Consider the following 15425-nt stretch of genomic DNA (forward strand, 5'->3'; position numbering starts at 1 on the left):
CCACAGAAAGCCAATTGTTAAACATTTATAGCCCATCACTGGATACAAATGTGCAAAAATAAAGTGCATATGTAGAGGTAGAAGCAAAGTAGAGATCCAAGATTTAACAAATGGATTACCTCAAAACTGGAAGTCTTTTTATTAGTTATTCATTATCAAATGACCAACTATCCAAAGTCTTATCATCTTAAAACAACTTTCTATTTACCTCTGACTCTGCTCACAATTCTAGTCTAAGTAGAGTTCTTATGGGCTGACCTTTTTCATGCACATGGGAATCTGAGTCATCAAAGGGCTAGCTGATACTTGAGGTCATCACATGAGTGTTTTGCAGTTGTTTTTCTCATATCTTTGTGGGTAAATATCCTGATTTGTGAATCCCTCACCATTCAGCATGCTAGAAGGTTAAATCACAGGACAAAAAGTTCACAGCAAAATGCGTGGACTTTGAGGACATCGTGCTAAGTACAACAGGTTAGAGAAAGGTAAATACCGTATGATCTCTCTTATATGTAGAATCTAACAACAACAAGAAAGAAAAAAAAAAAAACAAGCTTATGTATACAGAGAACAGTTGCTGGTTGCTGGAGGTACAGGTGGGTGATATGGGTAAAGGGAGTCAAAAGCTCCAAACTTCTGGTTATGTAATATGCAATATAGTATAATTAATTATAGTCACCACGCTGCGTGCCCCATGCATGCTGTAATGTACAGCATGGTAACTATAAGTAATAATACTGTATTGCATATTTGAAGCTTGCTAGGAAAGTAAATCTTAAAAGTTTTCATCACACGAAGAAATTCTGTAACTATGTATAGTGATAGATGTTAACTAGACTTACTGTGGTGATTATTTTGTAATATATGCAAATACTAGATCATTATGTTGTAACCTGAAACTAACATAATGTTGTATGTTAATTATACCTCAATTTAAAAAAATAAAAATTTTTAAAAATTTAAAAATTATACAGGGCCAGAATTTGGTCTATGGAATGTTCTTTCAAACCTTATAACTCTTTTAAAGGAAACTTGACAGAGATTTTCTCAAATTTGGCAATAATCTTGAAAGTTTACCTGACATGACCCAAAAGCAAGTTATAAAGCAGAATTTTTTTTCTTTAATTATCAACAGTAAAAAATAAATTTTGATCAACCATGCTAGAGAGCAGGTTGAATTATCCTTATTCTCTATAGAAAATAGAATTATATAAAATGTCATGTGAATAAGGCAATCAAAAAATATTCAGCCAAAGAAGTTATGAGAAAAGGTCATAAAGAAATGCCAGGAAGTAAATTTAAAATATGATTGTTTTGAATTTTGTGATGCTTATGGTATTTGTCAGTTTTTATAAAATCAATATCTTGTAATGGTTTCTTATTCTAAATAAGTATTTCCATTAATATCCAGATTTTTAAAATGTCACAGAGCAGTGAGAGTAAGCTGCTTGGAAGAGGCCACTTGTATGACATTCACTAAGTCACATTGGCCAAAGCAAGACAGATAGCCAAGACCAGAGTCAGCATGAGAGATGACTTCATAAGGGAATGCATTACATGGAAAGCAGAAAAATCATAATAAGAAGGAGCTTTAAAAATGAAAAAGAGTAGCTATAAAGAAGATACTTAAGGGACATCTTGTGGTTCAGCCAGTTGAGCAACCGTCTCTTGATTTCACCTCAGGCATGGTCTCATGGTCATGAGATGGAGACTTGCATAGGTCTCTGAAGGGAGTCTGCTTGAGATTCCTTCCCTCTCCCGCATCCTCTCCCTCTACCCCTCCCCTGGCTTGTGTGATCTCTCTTTCTCTCTCTCTCTCTCAAATAAATAAATAAATCTAAAAAAAAAAAAAAGACACTTAAAAAGTCATTTACCAGAACTCTAAGTAAATACATTTGACAACTTAAGGGTGGATAAAATTATATTATCTATCTATCTATCTATCTATCTATCACCTATCATCTATCTACTTCTATTTATCTATCTATCTATCATCTATTTAACATTAGCCAAAATTGACAGAAGTCAAAAAAGAAAGCGTCTAAATTTTAAGAAGTATATATATTGCCAAACACTCTCCTGAAATAAATCCCTCAACTCAAGATATTTTACAGAAAATCGTAACAAGCCCATATCTAACATCATCCACAATGGTGAAAGATTGAAAGTTTTTCCTCTAAGACTAGAAAGCACAAGGATGCCAACTCTCATCCTTATTAGCCTTCCTGTTCAACATAGCATTGGAAGACCTAGTAAAAGCAGTCAGAGAAGAAAAAGAAATAAAAGACCCCTGAATTAGAAAAGAAGGAGTAAAATTTTCTCTGCTTGAAGATAACATTTTATACATAGAAAATTTTAAAGACTCCACCGAAAATCTGTTAGAACTAATAAATGAATTTAGTAAAGATGCAGGATACAAAATCAACATACAAAAATAAGTTGTTTTCATACACTAACAACAAAATAGTAGTAAAATTAATTTTAAAAATTATTTTTATCCTCTTTACAAAACAGCACCAAAAAAATAAAATACTTAGGAATAAATTTAACTAATAAAATGAAAGATCTGTACATGGAAAACTTTATTATTTTTTTAATTTTAATTCCAGTATAGCTAACATACAATGTTATATTAGTTTCAGGTGTACAATATAGTTATTGAACAATTCTATATATTACTTAATGCTCATCATGATAAATGTACTTTTAATTCCCTTCACCTATTACATCCATTCCCTCATAACTCCCCTCTAGTAACCATCAGTTTGTTCTCTATAGTTAAAAATCTCTTTTTTCTTTTGTCTCCTTTTTCATTCTTACTTTTTGTTTTTTTTTTTTAATTCTACATGCAAGTGAAATCATATGGTATTTGTCCTCTGATTAACTTATTTCACTTAGCAAAAACAAAAAAAAAAACTTATTTCACTTAGAATTATACCTCCTAGATCCATCCAGATTTTTGCAAATGGCAAGATTTCATTCTTTTTCATGGCTGCATAACATTTTAGTGTGTGTGTGTGCGCGTGCATAATTGCACATGCATGTGCACACGCCCACACATGTGTGCCACATCTTTTTTATCCATTCATTTATTAACGGACACCTGGGTTGCTTACATAATTTACTATTATAAATAATGCTTCAACAAACATAAGGGTGCATATTTTTTTTTGAATTACTGTTTTCATATTTTTTTTAGTAAATACCCAGTAGTGGAATTATGGGATCATATGGTAATTCTACTTTTAATTTTTTTTGGAGACTTCCATTCTGTTTTCCACAGTGCTTATGCCAGTTTGCTTTCTTATTAACAATGCATGAGAGTTCCTTTTTGTCTACATCCTTGTCAACAATTTTTTCTTGTGGTTTTGATTTTAGCCATTCTGACACCTATGAAATGATATGTCTCCTCACCTGGTTTTGATTTTCATTTCTTTGATGATGAGTGATGTTGAACATTTTTTTATAAGTCTGTTGACCATCTGTATGTCTTCTTTGGAGAAATGTCTACTCATGTCTTCTGCCCATTTTTTAATTGGATGATTTGTTTTAGGGGTGTTAAGTTGTATAAGGGCTTCTTATATTTTGGATACTAACCCTTTACTGGATATATCACTTGAAAATACCTTCTCCCGTTCAATAAGTTCTTTTAGTTTTGTTGATTGCTTCCTTCACTGTTCAGAAGCTTTTTATTTTGATGTAGTCCCAATAGTTTATTTTTGCTTTTGTTTCCATTGCCTTAGGAGACATATCTAGAAAAATGTTGCTATGACCAATGTCAGAGAAATTACTACCTGTGCTCTCTTCTAGGATTGTTATGGTTTCAGATCTCACATTTGGACCTTTAATTGTACATGGAAAACTAATACACTGATGAAAGAAATTGAAGTAGACACAAATAAAGGGAAAGATATCTTGTGTCCAGGATCATACAAATTAACATTGTTAAAATGTCCATAGTACCCAAAACAATCTATAGATTCAGTGTAATCCTTATTAAGGTTCCAATGGCATTTTGTACAGAAATAGAAAAAAAATACCCTAAAATTTTTATGGAACCACAAAAGATCCTGAATAGTCAAAATAATCCCAAGAAAAAAGATCAAAGCTGGAGGCCACACACTTCCTGATTTTAAACTATATTTAAAAGGTACAGTAATTAAAATAATATGATATTGACATAAAACAGACACATAGGTTAGTAGATCAGAATTGAGAACTCAGAAATAAACCCATGCATATATGGTTAACGAATATTTGGCAAGGAAATGAAGAATACTCAATAGAGAAAAGATAGTCTCTTCAATAAATGAAGTTAGGAAAACTGGATATTCTTATGCCAAAGAATGAAATTGGATCCCTATCTTACACCACTCACAAAATGGTAAAGACAAATATAAGACCTGAAACCATAAAACTCCTAGAAGAAAACATAGAATCAAAGTGTCTTAATAACCCATTGGTTTGACAATGATTTTATGAATGTGACACCCCAACCACAAAACACAAGGGCAAAAATAAACAAGTATTACCATATCAAACTCAAAATCTCCTGCACAGAAAAAGAAACAAAGTGAAAATTTAACCTACAGAATGGGAGAAGATATTTGCAAACCACATATCTGATAAGGTTAATGTTCAAAATAAGTACGAGACTCACAGCAGAAGACCCCAAATAATCTAATTAAAAAAGGAAGAGGACCCAAAGAGATGCTTTTCTAAAGGAAACATAAAAATGGCCAACAAGTACATGAAAAGGTGCTCAACATCACTAATCACCAGGAAATGCAAATCAAAACCACAATGAGTTATCATCTCACACTTGTTAAAATGGTTCTTATAAAAAAGACAAGTGATAAGTGTTGGCAAAACTGTGGAGGAAAGTGTTGGTAAAGCTATGCACTGTTGATGGGAATGTAAACTGGTGCAGCCATTGTGGGAAACAGTGTAGAGGTTCCTCAGAAAATCAAATGTATGATACTGTATGATCCAGCAATTACACTTCTGGGTATATATCCAAAGGAAATGATACTGTCTTGGAAAGACATTTACACTCACATGGTTATTACAGCATTCTTACAACAGAATGAAACAACTGAAGTGTCCATTGACAGATGAATGAAAAAGTTGTGATGTATGTATCACACAATGGGACAGAAATTAGCTATGAGAAATAAGGGAAACTTCCCATTTTCAACAACATGGATGAACCTTGGGAGTGTTATGCTAAGTGAAGCAAGTCAAACAGAGAAAGACAAATTCTGTCTGATCTCACCTGTATACGGAAACTAAAAAATGCCAAACTTACCAGAGAGTAAAATGGTGGTTGTCAGGGGTGGAAGTTGAGAGGTGGAGGAAATGGGTGAAGGTGATCAAAGTGTAAAAACTTCCAGTTACAAGATAAATAAGTTCTGGAGATACACTGTACAACATCATGGCTATAGTTAACAAAACTCTATATCTGAAAGTTGCTAAAACAGTAAATTCTACCACACACACAACACACACACACACATACACAAAACTGTAGCTATATGAGGTGATAGAAGTGTTAACTAACTTTATTGTTGTAGTCATTTCACAATATATTCATCTATGAAATGATTACTTTGTACACAAATTTGCACAGTATTATATGTCAATTATATCTCAGTAAATCTGGAGAAAAAAGAACAGAAAATTGTACTAAACCTTAAAATATCAAAAATAAAAAAGTTTTAGAAGTGTTACAAGCACAAAAAAGAAGGGAAACAAAGGTTTTTTCATGAACTGTCTATAATATGGGTCTAAAATCTTAAAGAGATTGCACAGTAGTGTAATAATTTTTATTCTACTTCTATCCAGCCTTTCATCTATCAATAAAAATGTATCCAGCAAAATATTAATGATTTATACAAAAATGATTGTAAAATCATTCCAGAAATAATTCAGTAATAGGAAATCTATTCATATAATTCATCTATTAACTTGCCTAAAAAATCAAATAATTCTTGCCATAGGTGGAAAAAGAAGTTGACAAAACTTGACACAGTTCTGATTTACAAAAGAAAATGCTAAGTGTAATAGTAATTAAGTAATTGATATTTTCTTCACATGGCTCATAAACAAGCAAGTTAATTAATGAATAAAATTTAGTCATTTCAACTAAATTTGAAAATAAAAGAGGAAGGCAACTAACTTCATTATTATTAAATAAGTTGATTTTATCAGAAGTAAAATTAGACAAGGGAGGGTGACCACTGACATAAGAATTATAAAGGGAGATGTAACTTATTTCTAGTATCAGTTTAATGAACATGTGTCTGGATAACTACTGTAAAGCATAGGATAATATGGACAAATACCAGGATATGAAATTGAAATTGAATGGTAACTAGAATTTATGTATACAAACTATGACTAATGGAAAAGAAAAGGAAGAGGGAACCCATTTATAAGGCCAACAACAAAACAAATCAGTTGGCTGAAATTTAACAACAAATATGTAAAACCTATATAAGAAACATTGGTAAACACTCCAAAGACACACAGATGATTTTTTAAAATAATAATATATCCTTGGAATGGTGACAATTAAAATTTAAAATTTAAATTTAAAATTGGTCAGTTTAAACCAAATTTTAACTTTAAATTAAAATTTAAATTTGGTCAGTTTAAACCAAATAGTTGCACTTGACTGTATGCCTATGCAAATAACACTAGTCTTTTCCTCCTCAAGAGCTAGTTAAGATTATTTCTATAATACCATAAGCAAGTAGGAGAGGCCAAGGGTACTCAGGACTTGTATGTCATTCCCTAAAGACAAAACTCAGGACCACACAATTCTCTGTGACAAAAGAGATATTTAAAGGTTTTTAACTTGAAACGCACACACAAAAAAGTCTATAAAGTTGAAATAATGTCACAGCAGGGCCCTCAAGAAAGTTGGGTGAGAGAATGCTCACAGGAAACACCAGCTTACCAAGCAAACAATGGGAGATGAGCAGACTTGTTTTTTTTCTTTTCCTTATGTGTGACTTCTCAAATTAAAATCCTGGAAATTATGGACTGGTCATTATTGCTGGGAATGTGAATTTCTTTATGTAGTGGATTCAATATACATAGGGTCTTCTCTGGTTCAGTTACATATTTGGTGATTTTAGCAAAGTCGCTTAATCTTTCTGAATTTTGACAGCTCCAAGGTAAGAGATAAGGATCCTTCTTGGTTTGTGTGTTGGATTAGTAATAATGTATGCATTGTACCAATGAAAGCTCTTGATAGGTGTAGAGTTACGAGTAGCTATTTATTAAGTTAATAACAAAAATGGTACAATTAGCAAGGGCATTAGCTGCAGAATCACTGAATAGAGCTGGATCAGAGCTGCCTGATGGAGCACAAACTGAACACGAGTGACAATGTAATCATGTTACTTTTAGAGTTAAATTTATTAGAGAATGAATTTTAAAAGCCCACAAAAGGAAAATGGAAACGAATCAGAATGAAGAACAAAAACTAAGTGGTAGGAATTACTGACTTTGAAAAGGTCTGGAGAGCTGCTTTTTTAGAAAAGGGATCCCAGAAATTGTTTGATGTGCTGCTTAAAGAAATATATACATTTGACAAAACAAATCACACTGTATACTTAATGCACTTCCTTTTACCATGTATAAATTAGCTCCTAATCTTTTTCTAAAAATGAGATGACCCTACACATCAATCGCATGGTTATAATTTTTTCAAAACGCAAAAAGATAATAAATACTAAGTGTTAGTGAGAATGAAGAACAATTGGAATCCTAGCAAATGGCTGATGGGATTATTGATCGGCACAAGCAACTTGAGAAACTGGTTTAGCATTATGTACTAAAACTAAACAAATATATACTCTATCACCTAGTATGACACAAGCATATTTACCAAAAGACCATGTACAAGAATGTTCATAACAATGTTTATCATAAATAGCCAAAACCAGGATAGTCTACACGTTTATCACCAGCAAAATGGATAAATAAAATGTAGTATGTTAATTCAATAGGATCTACATAACTCTGAGAATGAACAAACTATACTTCTATGCAACAACTTGGGTGAATATAAAAAACATTAGCAAAAGAAACAAAATACAAAAGAGTACACAGTGTGTGGTTCATTTACACAAAGTTTAAAATCAGGCAAAATTAATCTGTCGTGTTAGAAGTCAAGTGATTATTTTTAGGAGTTGTAGGGACTGGTGTGAGGAGAAAGAGGCACTATGGGAATAATTTTTTGTTTCTTGATTTGGGTGCTGGTTGCATGGGTAGGTTTATGCTGTGAAACTTCAGTAAGCTGTAAAATTAGGATTTAGGTCTTACTTCAAAAGATAGGTTACACAGAATTTTAAAAACCTTACAGCACTGACCCCAGGAAAACTGCATGTGAGAAGGAATTAGAAGCCTTATGTGAAAGCATGTCCTATAGCTGTAGTGAAGGCAAGTCCCAAATCCTATCCACATTAGAGCTAGCTATGTGCCAGTCAGCAGATCGCTCAGAGGCTGGAGAGATCGAGCTCGGTGCAATTTGAAGGCACCCTGCAGAACACTGGGCTTGAACAAGATTAATTAGAGATTCACTCCCTTATATGAATAGCAATGATTGTCATATTTCCAGATAGCCCTGCTCCATTAGGTGTTAGAAGCACATTTAAAATTGAATTGATGAATTTTATTTGCTTCATCCATAAAGTTTAAGATCTCACTGGCAAGTAAAACAGGATTTTTAACCAGTACAGTCAGATTATTTCCTTCTACCTTATTTCTTTCCTTCAATATAGATATTTGGGATTTTTCTTAACCACACTTAAACATGCTATTTTTCTAGTTGATTTTTCCCAGAGAAATAAAGAATAAATATGGAAATGGAAACTCTCCTGAAATCTGATGTTATTAAATTTCCTCTGTTCTCCTCTGTTTAATAATAATATCAAATGGAAGGTACCTGACCTACTTCACTATCAGTTTACAGCTACCAGGTGTCCCTAATACTTTAAGAATGTAATTGCAATCAAAGACAAATCGGATTATTCTATTCCCAAAACTTCAATTTGAAATAAAATATGCAAGACAATTATTTGTTGTTCAAATATGTTTAGTAACATGAGGAGTATAAAGGATTGAAGTAAATATGATATCTAATTTCTCAGGACGTGAGATTTCTGAAACTAGGTCATGATCCTGTGAAAATGAGAAGACAAGAACATTCTGTTTTACAAAGGCTTTCCATATTATATAATCTGGAGTTAGTACATTCCAGAGGCCCTTTATTCTTTGCTTATCTGTACTGACTACTTAGTAAGCTTCAAACCCTGGGCTTTTGTCATTTCAGAGTTCTTATGTAGTTTGCTGTAAACAACATTTAACATAAGTACAATTCCTTATAACTGACATAGCATACCCATATACCATATGATCATCCCAAAGAGTACAGTGAAATAATTACCCCCTTTTAAAAAATGTAGAAATGTTGTGACTCAGAGTTTAAATCACTTGCCTGAAATTACACAGCAAATGGAACTTGAACCCAGAACCTCATGTGCTTTCCAAGAACCTTCACTAATCTTACTTTTTGTAATCCTCTTACTTAAGGAATAGCAACTGTTATCTCACTCAATACCTGCAGTAGTTGGTATGTGATGCATCTATGGGCAGACACAACTATTATAGGACACATTTCAAATGTCTTGGGGAAAAAAATCTAAATTTAAATCAAAATATGTCATTGAGGCTTATGAAATTTGGAGTCCGAAGAAAAATAAAACATAGTTAAGTGACATTATAATGAGTATAAAAACACAATTTGCTTTCAAAATTCTAATTACCATATCTTTAAATGTATATACAAGTTTTAATTATCTTGCATATGTTTTATTTACATATGTGTGGTATGTTTAACATCTTCCCTCTAGACAACTCCATGAAGAAATTTAAAAGTTTAAGTGATAAAAAATTGGATGAAGAATATTCCAAAATCCAGGAAAGAAAAAATATATACACAAATTCTGCTTGTGAAATGTAAGATGAAGGTCACGAGACAGTGAGGCTATCCCTGCTTCTATGGCTTGCCACAGATCCTTCTAGTTGTTCTTATGGATGTCTATAATGCTTTTCCTCCAGGGATCCCAATGGCTCTCACACTCACTGCCCTCAGGTCTTCATTTGAATGTCACCATTTGAGACCTTCCCTAGCCACTGTATTTAAAAGTATAACCCTCCTCCTCTTATTTTACTACATAGCAAATATACATAGCATATACACTACTGTGATATACGCTATGTAGTAAAAAAATCAAAGAGATTTTGATCTGTTTTGTCAACTGTACCTAGAAAAGTGGCAGGTAACGAGTTGGTGTTCAATAAGCTCTCTTATTTTTATACAGAGAAAGCATGGTAGAAGAAAGGGAAGAAGGGAGAGAGGAAGGGAAGGAGGGAGAGAAGAGAGGAAGGAGAAAAAAAGGAAAATAAAGAGTGGGAGGGAGGCGGGCTGAAAGGTATGTAAAGGACAATATTTTGTATATTATCTTTGTGAGAAAGTACCATTGGTAGTATCAACGGTTAATTTCTGCTATTAATTAATATACCCGGTGCTTACTACTAATAAATCTAGAGAAAAAAAAAAAACAACTTCAGGAGAGAAGAAAATAGAAAAATGAAGGAAGGTTCATGAGAATCAGAAAGATAAACAACCATCCGGAGCTGTTTGCATTATTTACTTGATCCTCATAGGAATGTGTGAGTCAAGGAAACTTGAGGATTACCCAAGGATACCGAGAAATTTAGCTGGAGATGAGAAGCTAGTCTAACACCCGAGGAGCCTCAGGACAGAGAGAGTGAGAAATGGGGGAGGTTATAAACTCAGGTTTCTAATGCCTAATCCTAGGCTCTTTGAAGTTTTCTGCAGACAAAGAAAAGAATGAGGAATGAAGGAGGGAAAGGAAATCATGCATCACTTCAAAATGTTTGCCAGGTATTTTTTAGCAGTACCGTAATTCATCCAAGTAAAGGTACTTTCATTTATATTTGAAGATCGATTTACTCATTGAAAAGCCATTGTCTAAATAGGGACAAGTTTATTTGCAGTGAAGCACTAGCATTCATATTAATACCACCATTACATTTTAAGAAATTTATCCAAAAAGAATCATCTTGTATGAGAGTATTATATATAATAAGTATATTTACCTCAGCCTGGCATGTGCAGTGGGACAGAAACCATTTACTGTTTTACTAACAAGAATAAATGGAGTATCTGGAGACATTAATAAGAGAATATTTTAGAGACTTACCTAGAACTTCGCTGTAGTATGAATTCCATTCTCCCCAGTAGGACTGAAATATGTAGTCTTGCAGAGGATAAGAGATAGTATTTTTAACCCTCTCACCAAAGGTCATCTGGTCAGTGAGCTCTGACAAAGCTGCAGGTACGTAGGAGGCAGGTGCTGGGATTTTCCCACAATGTCTCTCAACTGTGGAGGCTGGAGAGAACCTCAATGTGTATACAAATGGAATTCCTAATTTCAGAGCAACCAGGTCCCCACAGATAGTTACTGGATCTGCTACTAACACATCAAAACTACCTTTCTGAAGTCTTGCCATTAACTTGGGATTGTTTAATACTCCATCACAGAGTTGTATATTGATTCGAAAAAAAGTATCTAGAAGACTTCCTAGTTCCTTATAGAAAGTCCAGAGTGTGAGAGGAGTTGGTCTGTGGTCCATCCACAGCATTATCATATGTTCAATTAAGGAATCTATATTGCTGTTCGTATAGGAGACAGGTATCACCTCAAAATTCACGGGAGAATCAGGATTAGAGTTGATTAATAGAGTTGTTGATGAAGCCAGTACAGTCACATTGTGATTTCTTTGAATCAGCTCTTCTAGAATGATCTCAATATTTAACCAATGACTACCATCCGTTGGCCAAATTAGCACATTTCCACTTAGAACAATTTGAGTCAAAGTCAAATTGAAAACCAGCAGCTGGACAAACTTCTTAGGCATGATGATATCCATTATGAAAACCATCCTACTGTAGATCTTTTAAGATAAAAAGAAATTTTCAAAGTTTATTTAGGTAGATTATTTTTTCAAATAAATGATGCTTAATGTGATGGGTATACTCATTCATAAGTCACTTGATCTATAGATTAAAAGGAAACTAATATAATTCAAACCATTATATACAATAATATTATTATTCTAACAACAGAAGTAAATCAAATCCTATTTGAAAGCAAAAGAAGAAGTCAAGTTATAAGCCTGGTATCTATGTACTCTGTGATAATAATTATAAATTATATATAATTCATATATATAATATATATAAATTATAAATAATTATAAAATGTGCCTTTAATTTTTCTTTCCTAAAATTAGGTTAAACAAAAAATAATAGCAGTTGTTACTGCTAAAACCACTGTCTCAAAACTTACAGTAACTTTGTTAGATATCTTATTACAAGGCATTTTTTAAAAAGATTTTATTTATTTATTTGACACAGAGATAGACAGATCACAAGTAGGCAGAGAGACAGGCAGAGAGAGAGGGGGAAACAGGCTCCCTGCTGAGCAGAGAGCCCAACGTGGGGCTGGATCCCAGGACCCTGAGATCATGACCTGAGCCGAAGGCAGAGGCTTAACCCACTGAGCCACCCAGGTGCCCCTCAAGGCATTTTTATATACAATGTCTAATTCAGTCCTTTCCAGAGTCTTGTGCATCATGCATTACTTGCTATATTTCATAGATAATGAAATTAATATTGAGTTGTATATCCAAAAACATATTACAAAGTAGGGCAACTGAGACTATTATTATAACATCATTTGAGAATTGCTAGATTTCCACAGTCTTATGCCTCATCTTTGTAAGTTTTAGAAGCTTTGACAATGCACAATGACAAGCATTATTATTACTTCTCCATGGCTCAAATTTAGGAAGAAAAACTAAAAACAACCTTCACTTAGAAGAGATTTTCTCAAAGATTACAAGATATTTTCAATTAATTGGATTATAGAACAAATTTTACGCATTTGTCAGAGGAGAGTTTTCTTTTCTGATAAAGCATATTGATAATCATCTCCTCTTTGCAGGGAATTTTTCATTTTCTTTCACATGATATTTTCATATACAAATCAAGAAGATAGGGTCTAGCACCACAAGAAGTCACACGCTTTTTCATTCAGAGCTGTGTAGTAGCTTAAATTGGGTGGACACTAGAGTTCAATTGCCCCAGATTCAAAAACTATTCTTTTACAAGCCTTGTGACCCTGGAATATTACCTGGACCCTCTCAGCCTTGGTTTTCTCATGCAAAAATGAGAGATAGTGATGTTCTATTACTTTGTGGATTAGCAATAATATCTGCAAAGTTGCTTTGTAAACAGCTTAGTTCAAAGCAAAAGTTTAGTAATGTAGTTTAATAAATTTGCCTGAAGATTGATCAGTAAACCAACAGGTTAGCTACAGAATGACCAGCTAGACACAGATATAATGATATCTGTCTGTTGAGATTTTTAGTAAATGCCAAACTCTATAAGGGCAACCATATACTGATGCTATTTTAAAAGTTAAGGAAATCAAAGAAGCTAAGAGTTGCCATTAAAAAGAGAAAATAAGAACAAATAATGTGATTAAAAGGATAGAAATCAGGAGTTGAGAATGGAAATTAAGTGATTTGTTTTCTTTTCACGCTCTGTTGCCTTTAAACTAATTACAGGCCTTTGAGTAACAAAAAGACCAGAAAGACAGAAAAAGGAGAAGAGATAGAGAAATGATGGTTTTAGAATTGTTGTATTTGTGTCCTTTCAAAAGTCACCTTCAATTTGAATAAAATGTCTTTGCTTTTGAAATTAATTAGATTTTGAAGCACAACAGCAAGAGTATGAGTAATCCCCATGACCATTAAAATAAGCCTAGTGAAAAGAATTTCATGTATTTTCATAATTCTGCTGCTGCCATGACCTTCCAATAAAAAGGGGACAAAACACAACATCATACAAAGCATAATCAAAAGTTTATCTATATAATTCTTAGATTCATCCAATTATTGAGGTCCATATAAGTAGAATATAATAATTAATTAGGGATTTTTCATTAGCAATAATTATATTAGCACTTAAAAGCTTATCAAAGTACATCCCCAAATCAAATATATGTAATCAGCCCTAACGTACCCTCTTAATAAAAGAAGAAAGAAGAGTTCAAGGAGTCCATTTGCCACCTTTTAAGTGGCCTTTTCAGAACAGTAACATAATTATCTAATTTACTGAAGAAAACTTGCAGATAATAGAATTTATTAATAGCTAACATATATGTTTTTTGTTTTCAAAGTATATTTAAGTGTTACAGTGTTTAATTTCACCAGTGTTAATGTAGATGTCTGTTATATTTATTCCCCACTTCCCTGTATGCCTGAACTATATTATTGCAAATTCAAACATTTTAAGAAGATAAAAAATAAATTATGTTTAGAGACATATGTAGGTATAATCTTAGATTTATTTTTGTTATTTACTTTTTTTTTAGATTTTATTTATTTATTTGACAGAGAGAGAGAAATCACAAGTAGGCAGAGAGGCAGGCAGAGAGAGGAAAGCAGGCTCCCTGCTGAGCAGAGAGCCTGATGTGGGGCTTGATCCCAGGACCCTGAGATCATGACCTGAGCCAAAGGCAGAGGCTTAACCCACTGAGCCACCCAGGTGCCCCATAATCTTAGATTTCAACTTCCATCAGTGGGAAAAATAATAAGTCCTGCCAAATATGCCCGATTTTTTGACGAAAATGAACTTCAGTGATTTAAAACAGTCATATGTTTGTTTGCTTTATGAGTTCCCTAATAGCTTTCTGAGTAAGAAGTGAGTAAGAATATAGTGGGATTGGCATTCTGGAAAGAGCACGAGTTCAGTTTGTCCAACTCCATCATTTTATATATAAGAACACAGATCAAGAAAGTTTTAAATAATCTCAAAGTTATACTGCTAGTAAGTGGCAGTAGCTAGGAATGCCTAAGTATTCCAGTTCCCAGCCCAATATTCTTTCTTCTATCTTCTACTTTTTAAAATGTAAAATAAAGTTTATAATAACAAAAATTAGAAAAATATTACATTCTATAATTGTGATAATATGACATCTTAAACATAGAGAGTCTAGAAAATCATATTTAAATACATCTATGAAACATCAATATGTAAGTAGCATGAACGAAAAATAAGTCCAGAGAAAGTCTGCACCAACTAGAATATTGTCCTTATACTTTGAGTCAAGTTCTCATTCTTACTCTGCTTGCTCTGAAAGGAAGTACTCCAAATGGAATAAAACAGATATAAAGTTCTCAGAATCATATTTAGTAAGATTTTTGTTGCTGAAAAAAGAGGCGCATGCTCAAAACAAAGTTACGTTAATGTCCCACAT

The 15425-nt window shown here is 33.1% G+C and overlaps 1 protein-coding gene across 4 annotated transcripts in view; it reads right to left on the reverse strand.

Moving 5' to 3' along the window:
• The window catches only part of LOC308339286 (UDP-glucuronosyltransferase 2A1), a gene marked incomplete at its 5' end in the record, with an annotated part of 66185 nt that overhangs the window by 41120 nt on the left and 9640 nt on the right, over window positions 1-15425 (reverse strand). For 2 of the 4 annotated variants that reach the window (XM_080797788.1, XM_080797787.1), the window contains one exon: window positions 11301-11923. The exons of the other annotated variants lie outside the window; for them this stretch is intronic. In XM_080797788.1, coding sequence (XP_080653914.1) covers window positions 11301-11923 — 623 coding nt within the window. The remainder of the gene's footprint in view (window positions 1-11300; window positions 11924-15425) is intronic. 4 annotated transcript variants of the gene reach the window in all.

This window comes from Martes martes (genome assembly GCF_963455335.1).
Source record: "Martes martes genome assembly, chromosome: 2".
NCBI classification, from domain to species: Eukaryota; Metazoa; Chordata; class Mammalia; order Carnivora; family Mustelidae; genus Martes; species Martes martes.